This window comes from Pongo pygmaeus, chromosome 8 (genome assembly GCF_028885625.2).
Source record: "Pongo pygmaeus isolate AG05252 chromosome 8, NHGRI_mPonPyg2-v2.0_pri, whole genome shotgun sequence".
Classification (NCBI taxonomy): Eukaryota; Metazoa; Chordata; class Mammalia; order Primates; family Hominidae; genus Pongo; species Pongo pygmaeus.
Window position 1 is genome coordinate 130,373,631 of NC_072381.2, and position 15,853 is coordinate 130,389,483.

At 40.2% G+C, this 15,853-nt stretch overlaps 1 protein-coding gene across 5 annotated transcripts in view; it reads left to right on the plus strand.

Moving 5' to 3' along the window:
- ZRANB1 (zinc finger RANBP2-type containing 1) overlaps positions 1–15,853 on the plus strand; it is a 69,573-nt gene that overhangs the window by 46,542 nt on the left and 7,178 nt on the right. For all 5 annotated transcript variants that reach the window (XM_054437186.2, XM_054437188.2, XM_063670373.1 and 2 more), the window contains 4 exons: positions 1,629–1,816; positions 6,982–7,135; positions 8,644–8,715; positions 9,198–9,396. In XM_054437186.2, the coding sequence (XP_054293161.1) occupies positions 1,629–1,816; positions 6,982–7,135; positions 8,644–8,715; positions 9,198–9,396 (613 nt within the window). The remainder of the gene's footprint in view (positions 1–1,628; positions 1,817–6,981; positions 7,136–8,643; positions 8,716–9,197; positions 9,397–15,853) is intronic.

Below are 15,853 nucleotides of genomic sequence, written 5' to 3' on the forward strand. Positions count from 1 at the left end.
GAAGTTTCAGAGTTCTTTCTGTATTTGAACATAATAATTGGAAGCAGAAAACTCTTCAATCATAGAGTTGTTTTTAGTTCAAGTAGCACTTTCTGGTCTATTTGAAAGGCTTGCCCCTTTGGGAAGATTTATAGCCTTTATCTCATGCCATCCTTGATTAAGCTTTAGCCTTGACTTCTCTAGGGCGCACTGTTCCTCATAAGGATGTGTAAGGTGGGTGGAGGCGGGGCATTTGTAGCTGAACTTGTATATGCATAGCGAGGAATTTATCAAGCTACATTGCTATGAAAGTAAGAATTCCTGTAAGAAGGCATTCTTAATACAATGGGTTTTCAACCTGAACAATGTATATGTCTGTGTTCGGGGCAGGGGGTCATTTTTTTGGGGAGAGGATCGAAGTTTGCAGAAAGGACTGTTTTGAATATTGGAGTCACGTTTTCACTGTCTTTGTACTTCTCATATTGCCTGGCAAGGCGTTCCTGTATATGATGAGGATTCAGTAAATGTGGGAATTATTTTGAAGCCTTGTTATCTTTACTAATGGTAGAAAATTGTTGCATTTTACCAATCTGTTATATTCTAAGGAATATGTCTGATCTAATTCCTAATTCAAGATGGCAATTAAAATACTTTTTTAAAAGTACACTAAGAATATTTTTACCTAGTATTAGTATCCTATCCAGCAAACACATTTGTCTTGATGTAATTTAGGAAACACTTAAAAGTATTTGGTCCCACAAATAATTTTTTAAAAATTGTTTTAAACACTTTTTGTGGTAAATTGGAAGCTAATCTACTTTTTTTTTTTGCTCAGGCTGATACCCATACTTCACCAGACTGCTTAGTAGACAGTATTACTGTGTTTACCTAATATTAATTTGTGTTAAGATTAATAAAATGGTTGTGGTAATGGAATGTTCTTTATAGATTTGGGCAGAAGTGATATTTCTGTTTCCCCCCTACTCTAACTGGATTATAATGTTTTATTTTAGCATATTTTATTTGAAATCATCTGGTCCGATTTTTACTTTATTAATAATTCTTAATGGGTATAAGGAAGACTTGGCTATGAGAATCTGAAATCAAAATGTTGCCAACGTTTACTTACAGTGAAGATGGTTTCAGTTGCTCTAAGTTGTTTCAAAGCTAAAGAGCAGTATGGAAAGCTCAGCATTTGTTTTGATCTGCTTTAAGAATGCAGTGTAAAGGGCAGGAGGAGCTCAACACCAGCTGGAAGCACATCCCTGTCTCCTTGGTTTCTGCAGAGTCAGGATGAACACAGGACCAGAACCAGGGGCTCAGTGTCTCTTGTGACGTCTGGTTTCTCATACTAGATTATCGATCTTCGATCTAATTCATACAGTCTAATAGTTCCTCTAAATCTCACCAGACCCTGGAGCCTGCACTGATGGTAAGGTAAATATCTAGGCAGTTCTAGTTCTGGAAGGAAAATTTTTAAAGGGAAAGCAAAAAACTAATTTTCCTTACTCTTATAGGACATTTAAATGATGCATCAGGATCCAGGAAGCACAGAGAAACACTTAAAAGAGTTTGGAGTGATTGCTACGGTTTGTGTTTTTTGAAGAAAATGAGAATTAAATGCTTTTCTATCTTGATGCTTGTTTTAGGGGTTGTAGAAAGTGATTTAGCTGCCATAGAAGCATACAAGTCATCAGGAGGAGACATTGCACGCCAGCTCACCGCAGATGAAGTACGCTTGCTGAACCGTCCTTCTGCCTTTGATGTTGGCTATACTCTTGTACACTTGGCTATACGTTTTCAGAGGCAGGATATGCTAGCAATATTGCTTACGGAGGTAAGTTTGGCGTTTTGGTTAAATGTTTTTTTATATTAAGGAAACCTGTTCTTTAGTTGTCATTTTTGATTTTATAATGTTTCTCTAAGCAGCTTTAAAATGTTTTGAATTCTTTTACCCCTTTTTAAAAATAACATTAAACTTAAGAGACTTAATTTTAAGGGTATATGCTTTCAAATATTTGAATAGTCACAAAAATGTTTGACTCATCATGTTTGGTTCATAGAAACCTGGGATGTATCTGTCATTCTTTAGTCATTCAATTAATAGATATTTATTGTGCATTTACTGTGTGCCATGCACTAGGCTGAGAAGGGATAGAATTGTAAAGATACTGGCTCTTTCTTCATTAAATCTCCAGCAAAGTAGAGAAAAGAACAGGTAATTCTGTGCAGCCTGTGCCCTGGTAGATGTAAATGCCAAGCGTTATGCCAGTACTTGAAGAGTTTTGAGGTGTCTTGTCGTCTTTCTTATAGCAGGTTAATGTTTTTGCTGCAATTTGAAGAGAAAGAGTTAGGAGTTAGCCACATGAAGTGGATAAGGGAAAGAAGGGAAGTTGAGGAAAGCATTTTTACAGGGGGCAGAGATGGTGGAATTTGTGGTGAATCTAGGGACTTGCAGGTAACTAAGCATGGCTGAGATGGTGATTGGGAATGGAGAGAAGGGAAGTCTGAAAGATAAGCAGAGGCTGGATTATGAAGGATCTTCTGTGTCAAGAAATTTGAAGATTATCCCTAGGCACTGGATGGTGTTAGGTACAGGCGCAGGGGAGTGAGCAGAGCAGATTGTGTTTTGGCTGCTGCACACTGGAGAGGGGCGAGCCTGGTTAAGAGGGAGTTGGAGAGGTGCTGGCAAGAGCTTCTGCCAGAAGGGCAGAAGGGTAGCCATACAAGGGTACCCAGAAGGGTAGCCTTAGCAATGGGAAGAGGGTTAGAGGGTTGGAGAGACTGAGACAGGCCCTCAGTCTGAAGTAGACTGATTGGCTATGGGAAGATACAGTGTGGATCTACGTTGATTCTTCAGTTCCTGGCTTACATAACTAGGTACATGCTACAAATGATCGAGATCGTGTATGAATTATTCAGGGGATGTGACTACATTATCCAGGTTTTTTTTTTTTTTTTTAAGCTGGAGTCTCACTCTGTTGCCCAGGCTGTAGTGTAGTGGCACGATCTTGGCTTACTGCAACCTCTGCCTCCTGGGTTCAAGTGAGTCTCCTTTGTCAGCCTCCCAAGTAACTGGGATTGTAGGCACATGCCACCATGCCTGGCTAATTTTGTATTTTTAGAAAGGTGGGGTTTCACCATGTTGGCTAGGCTGGTCTTGAACTCCTGACCTCAAGTGATCTGCCGGCCTCGGCCCCCCAAAGTGCTGGGATTATAGGCATGAGCCACCGTGTCTGGCCAAGGTAACATTTTTTAATGGTGAGAGAAATAGAGTAAAAGTGAGAGAGTCATATTAATTGTGGGTTCAAATTTTGTCAGTATACATCTTTCATATGTACTTTTGCATAGTTGTTTATTCAAATTTGCCAATATTTGGGAACCACTACAGAGCACTGTATGGGGATTAAAAAATTTGAAGGTTAGATGGAAACATGATTGTAGTAGCTAACCACTGTGTCCAGTTTGGTAAGATTCCAGTGAAGCCGGGGTGGGGGTTTGAGAGACTAAAGGCCATGATGAAAACAAAAGGGCGGGCTTATTGAGTATAAGGGAGAAGGGAACTTTTCAGATAGAGGGATCCAGGTTTTGGAATGTGAGATAGAAGAATTGGAGTTTTTCTAGTGTCGAAGGCCTGGCTGCATTTGTGTTGTGGTGCCTAGTTGTGTTGTCTATTGTATATTGGAAGGGCTGTCAATGTGGAGTTGTAGTTGCTGGTGGTGACAGGAGCCAGGATAAAGAAGGTGATTGTGAACTAGGGTGAAAGTCTTTAGGGGCTCCCCTAAAGGTAGGTAGATTATTACAAGGTTTTAGAGGGGCCATTATGAGTCACTGAGCTCCTGAGACAGTCTGAGGAGTAACAGTGGGATGATGATAGAACATCAGTATATTTATTGCAGTATCACAGATTGTCTGGAAACTTAGCAGCTAAGACAACAAATGTATGTTACCTCACAGAGTTTGTGAGGGTTAGAATCCAGGAGCTGCTTAGCTGAATAGTTTTGGCTCACGATGTCATGAGGTTGCAGTCAAGTGGTCCAGGGCTGTAGTTGTCAAAAGACTCAGCTGGGGCTAGAGTGTCTGTTCCTAAGCCCACTCAGGTGGCTTTTGGCAGGAGGCTTCAATTCTGTGCCATGCAGGCCTGTCTACAGGGAGGCTCATGACACAGCAGCTGGTTTTACCCTCGACAAGTGATCCAAGAGAGGCACAGAGTGCAAGAGAGTGGTCCAGTGTCTTTGAAACCTGCAGTGTCTTTTATAAATGGATTTAGGAAGCAACATACCATTACTTTTGCTGTATTCTGTGGGACGTGTGGAACAACCCTGGAACAGCGTGGGAGAGGTGGAGGGGATTTGTTCCAGGCAAAGAGCAAAATTGGTCATGGATTCAGTCTCCATGGAGTAAATACTCCAAAGGACAGAATTAAAGGGGCCAGTAGGGAGACTGGAAGTGGGGGAGTCTGGACTAAGTCTAGACTAAGGGGGTGTGTTGCAGAGAATGCTCAGCCAAGTTCTTTTGGAATGAGAACAGGAGAACATTAGAGTTGGGGATATGTATGTGGGGCAGGAATTTTCATCGGTTTCTGTGTCATGGACCCTGTTGGTAGTCTCATGAAACTTACGGACTCCTTCCCAGAATACTGTTTTTAAATACATAAAATAAGAAGTAAATGAGATTACAAAGGAAATCAGTTGTATTGAAATAATAGCTACCAAAATACTAAACTAAATTTGTGATATATAAGAAAATACATTTTAATATAGGTAAAAAGTTGGGGATAATTGATTTAACTTGAATTAAAACCAAATTCCCATTAAAGTACATGGACCATTCCCAAGATCATGGACCCTAAGTTAAGAACTCCCAGCCTATGGAGATGGTTGAGAACCATAAGGTTGAAGGAGGTGAGAAGGTGAGTGGCAGGCTTCAGGGGCACATCCTGCTTAAGGATGGTGGTGGAAGCGGTTGTTTGGGGGCTTAGTTTCTTTCAGAATGTTTATGGTAGTCAGGGTCCGGTCCAGGTGGTTTTTGGAAAGGTTTTCCAGGTTTTTGGAAAGGGCCTGAGAGCTAGCTGATGGGAATAAGCTATTTTTGAATTTACTTCGGGGGAGCCATTTTAACTATGTTACTTGAGAAATAGTCAATTATATTCTGAAAATATTTAATATTTGGTTTTCCATGTTTGAGTGTTGACTAATGGTTGGGCTCATGGAGTTAAGATGTAGTGAGAATTTTCATGGTTAATGGTAATCTTGGCCAATAAAGTCTAGTTGAACTGAATTTCCATGTAGGAGTTTTTTAATTTTTAATTTTTTTCTTTTCTTTTGAGACAAGCTTTCTCTCTGTTGCCCAGGGGTGTGATCATGGCTTGCTGCAGCCCTGACCTCCCTGGCTCAAGTGATCCTCGCACCTTTCAGCCTCCCCAGTAGCTGGGACTACTGGTGCATGCCACTAATGCCTATCTAATATTTTGGGTTTTTTTGTAGAGGCAGAGTTTCATTATGTTGCCCAGGCTGGTCTTGAATTCCTGAGCTCAAATGATCCTCCTGCCTTGGCCTCACACAGTGCTGGGATTATAGGTGTGAGCCACTGCACCAGGCTGCAGTTTCAGGATAGGGAGTCAGGTGACTATGCTGGCTATGCGGGGTTTTTGAAATATTATTTCTTTGATAGCAATGGCAGTTTTCTGCATATATGATGTAGATAACATTATCATTAAACCTTACTCTTTGAGAAGAAGAAGAAGAAGGGGCTGGAAGACGTGTTGCGTCACACCCCACTGTGGCTGGAAGGCTACCTTTGGGATAGTTGTCCAGGTTGGTGACATCAGGGAATAGACTCACTCTGGGTTCCCACGGTATTCTCTTTGGGTTTTTTTTTGTTTTTGTTTTTGTTTTTTTGGCAGAGTCTCTTCTGTCGCCCAGGCTGGAGTGCAGTGGCGCGATCTCAGCTCATTTCAACTTCTTCCTCCCGGGTTCAAGCGATTCTTATGCCTCAGCCTTCCAAGTAGCTGAGACTACAGCTAATTTTTGTAGTAGTATTTTTAGTAGAGACAGGGTTTCATCATGTTGGCCAGGCTGGTCTCGAACTGCTGAGCCGAAGCAGTCCACCCGCCTCGGCCTCCCAGAGTTGGTGGGATCACAGGCGTGAGCCATTGTGCCTGGCCTTGAATTCTGTTTGTTACTTGCAGATGCTCAACTATGATTTTAGAATTCTGTGTATGTATTTTTATTTAGCTCCACAAACTAGATATGACTGAAATGTGAGGTTAAATTAAATCTTTGCAACATTTGTTGCTATTTAGCATTTTAAAAAGAATAAAAAAATAACAAAAGAAAGTTCTAGCCTTCCTTGGTTTGTTGTTTTCTTGCTTAGAGGCCTGTGCAGTAGTGCTCCCATCTCACTCCTGTCAGGCTGAGCTTCAGAGGTTGGCAGTCTGTGTTTAAACTTGGAGATGCCAAATGCTTTTTTAAAAACTCAAGAGTGGTAACAAATGGAGAGGAAGAAAGGGCTTGAGGTCAGTGGGAACTAACCCTTTAAATACCGTGCTTTTTAAAGTCCAAGTTAGGGTACTTGAAACTTGTGGGAGAAGAGTGTTTGCAGTTTTCCCTTTATCAGCTGTGATTCTCTACTTCTAAAGAATGTTTTTATTGTGTGCACGATGGTTAGTCTACTTAGGTTTTCTGTCCTCCCTCCTCTTCCTGTGATGTGTCCATGAACAACACCCTTTTCCATACATTTTTATGTGCATCTTTGAGTATTTCCTTGTGATAAATTCTTAAGTAGAATTACTGAATCAGAGGATAAAACATTTTTATGACTGTTTCTGAAAAGTTATACTGGTATATACTTTCATTGGTAAGGAAATAATACCCAGTGTATTTTAAGATTAAAGAAAACCTTGAGTTATTGGGAAATTTTGCTGATTTCTTTTAAATACTGTTGTTTTCTGCTTCCATTTATGATACATGAGATGAGAGGAAAGTTTCTTTTGTATTTAAGGTGTCTCAACAAGCAGCAAAGTGTATTCCAGCAATGGTGTGTCCTGAACTGACAGAACAAATCCGGAGAGAGATAGCTGCCTCTCTTCATCAGAGAAAGGGGGATTTTGCTTGCTATTTTCTGACTGACCTTGTAACATTTACATTGCCAGCAGGTAACTCCAAAATCTAATGTAAAAAGACTTTTTCATTACATTTGTGTATGTAGGTGAAAAATGTTTCTGTTAGCACATAACATAGCTACTATATGTGCATCTTAAATTACTTGACTGTCATATATGCTGGAAGTGAGCATACGGAGGGCTACTTGTTAGTAGCTATCTGAGAGGAAGACAGCAGTTAATAGTAACGGATTTCTTTGTGGACCTCAGATTATTTTTTAAAAATCTGTTTTACTCTTTTATTTTTCTCTTCGGTTTTATTTTAGAATATCCTTTAAAAAAATCTCCTTTGAAAAATTTTCCCTTTTCATGCTTGTGTGTTATTTTGAAATTAGATAGCTATATTGGTTACCTGGTATTAAGAGATGGGATTAGAACATGAGCTTTTGATGGGTAGAGTCAGGTTATTTGAATTGAACACACTGCATTTTCTTGAATATGTCATTCCTTTTTTACTCATTTTATTTATTTCTACATGTTGGTGAAGCAACTTTTCATTTTTCAATTCATTGACAGTTGAAAACATCCTCCAGAATGCTTTTTGTCGGTTGGCATTGAATAAATACACCAAACACCAAAATTTTCTAAAATCTTTCATCTGAGATTCTGAGATGTTTGTTTTGTTGCTGTTTTTTTTTTTTTTTTTTTTTTTAATTGAAACGGGGTCTTGCTCTGTTGCCCAGGCTAGAGTGCAGTGGGCATCATCATAGCTTACGTAGCAGCCTTCAGCTTCTGGGCTCAAGGGATCCTCCTGCCTTGGTCTCCTGAGTAGCTAGGACTATAGGCACATGCCACCCACCCCTGGCTAATTTTTAATTTTTTTGTAGAGATGGAGTCTCGCAGTATTACTCGGGCTAGATCTCAGTGTTTTTAATTTTTATGTTCAGACAAACGGATTTTTACAAATTGTAGGAGATAGTAATTAAGTTTTCTGAAATTGGAGGAAGTTTCATTTGAAATGCACTTGTTCTGTGTATTTAAGCTTACCCCAGAATGAACATTTTTAAAAATTTATTTTTTATTTTTATTTTTTGAGACAGGGTCTTACTCTATTGCCTAGGCTGGAGTGCGGTGGCAAGATCACGGCTAATTGCAGCCTTGGCCTCCCCAGGCTCAAACAGTTCTTTCACCATAGCCTCCTGAGTAGCTGGGACTACAGGTGTCTGCTGTGTTGTCTGATTAATTTTTGTATATTTTTTGTATAGAGACAGGGTTTTGCCGTGTTGCCCAGGCTGGGCTCAGAATCCTGAGTTTAAGCAGTCTGCTGGCCTCAGCCTCCCAAAGTGCTGGAATTATAGGTGTGAGCCGTTGCACCCGGCCCAGAAAAGAAATATTTTATATCACACATGTTATACTTACATATTAAGAAAAAGCTATCTGATAACCTTCAATGGAAAGGGAGTTATTTTAGAGAAAGTTACTAGTAGGTAATTAATAAGTGTAATTAAGTATAAGTTAAGTTATGAAACAAAAGATCTTTTAAGCTTGCTTTTTCTTTGTAGATATTGAAGATTTGCCCCCAACAGTCCAAGAAAAATTATTTGATGAGGTGCTTGATAGAGATGTTCAAAAAGGTAAGCATGGAATTAATGAGTATAATTTACCTTTCATCTGATCAAGTAAGTTTTGTTTAGTAAGGCATGGTGTAGTTTGGTGTGTAGTGAACTTGCTTTATTTTTATTTTAAATTAAAGATGTAAAGTCCTGAAGTTCAGTGTTATATTGTATGGTTCACTGTTATAGAGTGAACAAATAAAGATAGAAAAATTTTAAAACCTTGGTTCTCTGCTGCTTCCTGTTCCAGAATGTATATATTTCTATATTAAACACTTTTTAGAAAAACTGTAAAGAATTTAAAAGTTGATTAAATTATTCTAGAGACAGAAGATGTTTCAAGTACTCAAAAGTTTATATTTCAATTGGTCAATTTTATTTAGGTGTTTATTGGTAAATTACATATAAACTATTTTACATCTAGAAAATAGGTTCTTCTCCCCATGAATATTCTCTAATGACATAGGTATGGAAATGAACATGTGTTTAAATCCATCGTACAGAATTAGAAGAAGAATCTCCAATTATCAACTGGTCCTTGGAATTGGCTACACGTTTGGACAGTCGACTGTATGCACTTTGGAACCGGACTGCAGGAGACTGCCTACTTGATTCAGTACTACAAGCTACCTGGGGCATCTATGACAAGGACTCGGTGCTTCGGAAAGCCCTGCATGACAGCCTGCATGACTGTTCACATTGGTGAGCTGGCATTCTGCCCTATTTCAACCCAGGAGTGCATTTGCTGGATTATTTCCTTGTGGTGGTGGGATACTTTTTATGTCAGTTATATTTTCTATGGAAACTGGAGGAAAAACAGTTCATTTTGGACATTAAAATACTTTGAACATGTCCATGGTTTCTGTTTTTGTTTTTCTGCCAAGAAACGAGATAAAAGCAAGAATCAATGGTTTTTATACATTTTTTTTGCTAAATTTTAAAATAGAAACATTTGAAGCTTTAAAATGCAAGCATTTGTTTCTATAAGACAGAGGCAGTATATTTGAACATTTCAAATGCAGCATTTCAAGTTATATATAGTAGCCTTAAATATTGATAAGGCCATTGCTCATCTTTTTAGGGATTGATTGATTGATTGATTGATCCGTCGATGGAAGCAGGGTCTGGCTCAATTGCTGTGCTGGAGTGCAGTGGTGCAGTCTTGGCTCACTGCATCCTCCACCTCCTGGGCTCAAGCCATCCTTCCACCTCAGCCTCCTGAGTAGCTAGAACTACAGGTGCTCATCCTCATGCCCGGCTGTTTTATGTATTTTTGGTAGAGATGGGGTTTTGCCATCTTTCCCAGGGTGGCTTTGATAATCCTGATCTCAAGCGATCCGCCAGCCTGAGGCTCCCAAAGTGCTTGGATGACAGGCCTGAGCTGCTGCACCCAGCCTTATTGAATGTTTGTGTTCACCTAAGAGGTTATCTTGACATTGTGTTACAAGTTTTTTTCCTTCCTGAGGGAGTCTTAAGATCACATTTTTTATTTTGCAAATTTTCAAACCAATGGAATAATTTAAAAAAAAATTCAGTGCAATAGATCCTGGTATTTTCTTCATTCAGTTGAGCAGTTGTTAACATTTTGTCACACCTGCTCCATGTCTGCATACAGAAAGACTCGTGGGTCAATTCGTTGTAGACATCATGATGCTTTGCCCTTCAAAGTATCAACATACATCTTTCCAGAATAAGAATATTCTACTCACCCACATCCCCATTCCTACATCTAAGTAATTCAACATTGATTCTGTTATCTAACAGTTCATAATCACATTTCTTCAATTGTATCAAAGTGTTCTTTATATATATATTTTTTAACAGCATGCAGTCACTGGAAAAATAATTGTTTTTGTGAATGAATAGTTCAGTCTTTATATTTATTTGACTTATGTGGTATTTTCTTGGTTCTTTGAACATTATCTCATTTAGTTATTACAGGCATGAGCCACCGTGCCCGGCCTATAAATTACTTTCTTGAGAGCTAAATTGTAGATCAAAGCATAACGCAGTATGGCTGGGGTTTGTGGCTCATGCCTGCAATCCCATTGCTTTGGGAGGCTGAGGCAGGCAGATCATTTGAGGCCAGGAGTTCAAGACCAGCCTGGCCAACTTGTTGAAACGCTGTCTCTACTAAAAATACAAAAATTAGCTAGGTGTGGTGGTGCATGCCTGTAATCCCAGCTATTCGGGAAGCTGAGGCACGAGAATTGCTTAAATCCAGGAGGAAGAGGAGGTTGCAGTGAGCCAAGATCACGCCACAGCACTCCAGCCTGGGTGACAGAGTGAGACTGTCTTGCGGGGAGCGGAGGGGGAAGCATAACATAATAGAGTAACAATTTGTGGGCACATTAGAGAAATAAAATAACTTCCTGGATGACCTGATTGGATGTATAATAAAGCTAAAGAGTGAATGTGTCACTCAGGTAGTTTTAGTCAATTAGTAATTGTCCTGGAGAGAGGGCTTTTTTGTGCCTCTTAGTGGAGATGGCTGTCTGGTAGTATGAAGTAGGTTCATCGGGCTAGGTAAGCCTGATGCTGGTCAGTGCTCTGCCTGTCTGGCCCTCTTGATCAGATCCCGTGGTCACCAAGCAGCTTCCTGTTGCTGATTTTCTTAGCTTCCTACTGCTGATTTTCTTGACCACTGCTATGGGCCTGTCTGTGTCAAGAGGATGAGCCTGGTTTGGTTCCTAAGACAGTGGGTTCTTGGCATTGTGGTTTCACAGGTCTGCCTTGTAGTTTTGGTTAGTGTGACTCTGCCCTGTAAGATGGAAAGCCAGGTTTGAACTGTGGTAAATCTACCACTTTGCAGGTCCTCTCTAAAAAGGCAGCCAGTAATCTTTTCTTTGGTGGTAATTTCCTTTTTTTTTTTTTTTTTTGGAGGCAGAGTCTTACTCTGTCGCCCAGGCTGGAGTGCAGTGGCACGATCTCGGCTCACTGCAACCTCTGCCTCCTGGGTTCAAGCAATTCTTGTACCTCAGCCTCTCAAGTAGCTGGGATTACAGGTGGCGCCACCATACCTGGCTAATTTTTTGTATTTTCAGTAGAGATGGGGTTTCACCATGTTGCCCAGGCTGGTCTCGAACTCCTGAGCTCAGGCAGTCCGCCCACCTCGACCTCCCAAAGTGCTAGGATTACAGGCGTGAGCCACCACGCCTGGCCTTTTCTTTGGTGGTAATTTCCTGATCTGTTGACAGGCCAAAAGTACATTGTGGATTTTAGAAGTGGTGTCTTTTTTTTAGTGGTGAGGGTTTTTGTTGTTGTTTGTTTTTCGAGAAGGGGTCTTGCTCTGTCACCCAGACTGGAGTGCAGGGGCACGATGTTGGCTCACTGCATCCTTCACTTCCTTGGGCTCAGGTGATCCTCCCACCTCAGCCTCCTATGAGTAGCTGGGACTATAGGAGTGTGCCACCACACGTGGCTAATTTTAAAATTTTTCTGTAGAGATGAGGTCCTCACTGTATTGCCCAGGCTAGTCTTGAACTCCCGGACTCAAGCGTTTCTTCTGCCTCAGCCTCCCAAAGTGCTGAGATTACAGGCATGAGCTACTGCAACTGGCCTTTTTTTTTTTTTTTTTTTTTTTTAAAAAAAAGACATTTGTGGTGAGTAAGAATTGCTTTGGGTTTATGCCCACCTGTTCCTCACCGCTGGCTATGGATGATCTTACGAGTGAGTTGTCACTAATGTTTGTATTGGGACTGGAATTCTCAGATGGTTGCAAGTCATTTGAGGTCCCAGAAGTCTAGCATAGAGATAGGGAGATTGTGGGCAGATCTCTTGAGCCTAGGAGTTCAAGACGAGCCTTGGCAACATAGTGAAACCCTGTCTCTACCAAAAAATACAAAATTTAGCCAGGCGTGGTAGTGTGTGCCTGTAGTTCCAGCTACCTGGGAGGCTGAGGTGGAAGGATCGTTTGAGCCTGGAAGGTTGAGGCTGCACTGAGCCAAGATCATGCCACTGCACTCCAGCCTAGGTGACAGAGTGAGACCCTGCTAAGAAAAAAAAAAAAAAAAAAAAAAAGGTTGGTTGGGGGGAGAAAAACAGTCTGATGTAGTAAATAGGCTAGATAGGGAGTGGCTACTAGGGTGAGAAGGAACTAGGCTGTTTGTTTACAGCCACTGGCAAGAGTTGTTGCAGCAGAACTTTTCGTCCATAGTCCTGACTCTTAAAGGATGCTTCAGGAGTGAGCACCTAGGGCTGGCATATGGACAGGTGTCCCAGAACAGCATGGTTTGGCATCACCTTCTCCAGTCCCTGCCACTGGGGAGCTTTGCCCGATGGTTTACAGTTCAGGCATAGGAAGCTGCATTGATTACAGTGATCACACAGACATCCTTACAGTATTGCGGGGTGGGTTGGGATGAAAATTAGTGGTTAGATAGTAAGTGTTGTTGCCATGGATTCGGGAGATCAGATATACTAGCCTTAAGGAATAACCCTTACATAGTTCTTGTGTTGAGTTGCATTAGGTTTGTCCACTGGGTCTGTTATGTGGCCAGTAGAGAGTAGAGTGAAAAGCTGTGGGTTTTCTAGGCCAGGAGAGGAGGAGCCAGCATGTAGCTTGTCTCCTTTTTAAGATGCTCTTTGCTGAGGTGCCTTTTGCACTTAATTGAAATCAGCCGGAATGAGGTGTTTTCTTAAGTCATGTAAGATAGATAGTAAGAACTGAGAAAGCAATTTTCTTTTATTTGAACCCCTCCACCCATCACTTCAAGATAGGCTATTTGTGTTTGTAGCTAGCTGTGCTGTTCTCTTGGATACCCGTGATTTTAGCTGACTCAGGTTCTCAAGTCTGAATATATTGTACTCGCCTTGCAGTGACATGCCAACCCAATTTCCCAAGGGGCAGGTGGAGGCGTTTAATGTAAATTGGGGGAAAAAATCAGTGTAAGTCTTTTAGAATTATTCCTTTTTTTCTTTTTGGAGACGGGGTCTTGCTCTGTTGCCTGGACTGGAGTGCAGTGGTGCGATCTTGGCTCACTGCAACCTATACCTTGTGGGCTCAAGCAGTTCTCCCACCTCAGCCTCCCAAGTAGCTGGGACTTCAGGCACATGCCACCATTCTCAGCTAATTTTTTTTTTTTTTTTTTTGGTATTTTTTTGTAGGGACGGGGTTTCGCTATGTTGCCCAGGCTGGTCTCAGACTCCCACCTCGGCCTCCTAAAGTGACTGTTTTTGTTATGAAGAATTATCGGCCGGGCCTGGTGGCTCAGGCCTATAATTCCAGCGCTTTGGGAAGCTGAGGCTGGAGGATTGCTTGAGCTCAGGAGTCCAAGACCAGCCTGGGCAACATAATGAGACCCTGTCTGAAAACAAAGAAAAACACAATGCACAGATACTACTTCACATGCACAGAAACGGCCATAACCAAAAAGACAAACAATAAGTGTTGTTGAGAATTTGAGGAAATTGGAATCTTCATACGTTGCTGATAGCAACGAAAAATGTTCTAGGTCTTGAAGTCCTGGGCTCAGGTGATCTTCTAGCCTCAGCCTCCCAGTTAGCTGGGATTGCAGGCATATGGGCTCCTTGTGATTTTGATTTGCATTTCCCTATTTAAGTGATGATACTGAGCATCTTTTCATGTGCTTATTGCTCATTCCTATAGCTTCTTTGGTTTAATATCTTTCCACGTCTTTTGCTCATTTTTAAATGGATTGTCTTAATATTGATTTGCAGATGTTGTTTGTATCAGGTCCCTTATTGGATATCTGCTTTGCAGATATTTTTTTCTATTCTGTGGCTTGTCTTTTCACTTCATTAGCAGTGTCTTTTGAAATCACGAGTCTTTAATTTGATCAAGTTCAGTTTATCAATGTTTTTCTGTTATTGCTCATGCTTTTGCTGTTGTATCTGAAGAGATTTTTGTCTAGCCCAAGGTCACAAAGATTTACTCCTGTGTTTTCATAGAAGAATTTTATAGTTTTAACTGTTACATTTAGGTCAGTTTTGTTTTAAATTTTGAGGTCATTTTTGTTTAAAGTGTGAGGTGTCCTAAATTTACCTTTTTGCATGTGGTTACCCAGTTGTTTCAGTACCTTTAATTGAAAAAAACCCTTTCTACATTCTATTGCCTTGGCGATTTTGTCGAAAATTAGTTGACCATAAAAGTAAGTGTTTGTTTCTGGACTCTTAATATTTTTCTATTGATTTATTTTTCCATTGGGCTATCCTTATGTCAGTACCAGACTGTCTGGATGATCATATCTTTGTAATACATTTTGAAATCAGGAGTGTAAGTCATTTGACTTTGTATTTCTTTTTCAACATTGTTTTGACTATTTGAGTCCTTTGGATTTCCATATACATTTTAGGATACAGCTTATCAATTTTTGTAAAAAAGACAGCTGGGATTATGATTGGGATTGCATTGAATCTGCAGATTTGATTGGGGTAATGGTGGTATTGTCAGCTTGACAATATTGAGCCTTCCAATCCATGAACATGGATTGAATGTTAAACCAAACTGGTATTCCTGTACCATTTGGTCATATATTGCTGGATTTGGTTTGCTTGTCTGTTCTTATGGAGACTCTGGTAGTTTCAGAGTTTAGGTCTTGGGGTGGTGAGGATGAGCATTTTAACATGTTTAGTTTTAAAGTATATTTTATTGAACTCCCTTCTTCAGTGGTCTTTGAAGAGTTTTGAGTGCAATCACCATTGAATTTCTGGCTGACTTAGCTGTCTTATTTATAAAGTGATTTTAGGCACCAAGAAATTCCTAACTGCATATAACTTTCAGTATTGACAATTTCTCTGTTTGATGTTTCTCCTTGAACTTTTCAAAACAATGTATTTCATCACTGTTGCCAAAATTTTCAAGACACATTTCTGTGTATCTTAGCGATTATAAAAGAAGCATATACATATTTTAATTTTAAAACATTTGGAATTATGATTAAACATCCTCAGTTACCTGGAGTATGAAAAATGTTTTAAACTTGAGTTAAACCTCTGGAACATTATATTTTAATTTCTTTAGAAAATATATTTACTTTCTAATGAGCCCTTCATTAAATTACTGTAAAGTTACTTGTGACACCACCCATTTAACTTTTTTTTCCCCCCCAGTATAGCCGGGGTCTCACTATGTTGGCCAGGTTGTTTTGAATTCTGGACCTCAGGCAATCCTCCTTCAGCTTCCCAAAGTGCTAGAATT